General features: G+C 46.5%; 1 protein-coding gene across 1 annotated transcript; it reads right to left on the reverse strand.

The window, feature by feature from the left end:
* Positions 1 to 16: 16 nt before the first annotated feature.
* On the reverse strand, positions 17 to 744 carry LOC107682470 (probable global transcription activator SNF2L2; the record flags this gene model as incomplete). Its single annotated transcript, XM_016478696.1, has 3 exons — positions 17 to 180; positions 351 to 517; positions 698 to 744. Coding segments are annotated over 3 exons (378 nt in total), but the record flags the coding sequence as incomplete, so codon positions are not given.
* Between the last annotated feature and the right edge of the window lie 58 nt (positions 745 to 802).

Raw genomic sequence — 802 nt, forward strand, 5'->3', positions numbered from 1 at the left:
AGTGATTCACACAAACCTGGTGGGGGTTCCAGTCGCTGTCAAAGATCACAACGGTGTCTGCAGCTTGCAAGTTGAGGCCCAGACCTCCTGCCCTGGTGCTCAGCAGGAAGATGAAATACTGTGAGCCTTCTTCATTGAATTTCTTTAAAAGCGCTGCACGATCCTCAGACTTCGTAGTTCCTGGAGGACACATCCAGCAGCAAACACATGTTAATGAAAGAGAAAGGGCAGCCTATTTGTGTGGTCACACTCATTAAAAGAGAAAGTGGTGGACCACAAATTGGAACTCCCCAGAACTGAGTTCCCAAAGGACAGGAAAATATTAAAGAAGGAATGCACTGATTACTGACCATCCAGACGCAGATAGAGGAAGTTACGGTAGGCAAAATAATCCTCCATGATGGTCATGAGGGAGGTCATCTGACAGAACAGAAGCACTCTGTGATTGGTGGCCTTCAGCTTGGGCAGGATGCGGTCCAGTAATTCAAACTTGCCAGAGGCACGGTACAGGTCAGGGCTAGGTGGACAAGAAAAAAGCATGTCTATAATGTCAATGCCTTCATCACGGTCCACCTCCGCTGTCTGAGTCATGTAGCGCAGGAGGCCTGCGGTGTGTTTAATGATCCACATTTGACATGAATGAACACATCATGGCAAGTCTTCAGGTTAAGTAACGGTCTATTTGATCCGTACTCACCCGTTGATAATGCCAATTGGAAATCCCAAGTGCTCAGCAAAGGACTCCTAAATAGGTATAAAATAGACACTTTCAGATATCCCATGGCATTGCTGAATGCTTCAT

Source organism: Sinocyclocheilus anshuiensis, unplaced genomic scaffold (assembly GCF_001515605.1).
Source record: "Sinocyclocheilus anshuiensis isolate Anshui unplaced genomic scaffold, SAMN03320099.WGS_v1.1 C32245050, whole genome shotgun sequence".
Taxonomy (NCBI): Eukaryota; Metazoa; Chordata; class Actinopteri; order Cypriniformes; family Cyprinidae; genus Sinocyclocheilus; species Sinocyclocheilus anshuiensis.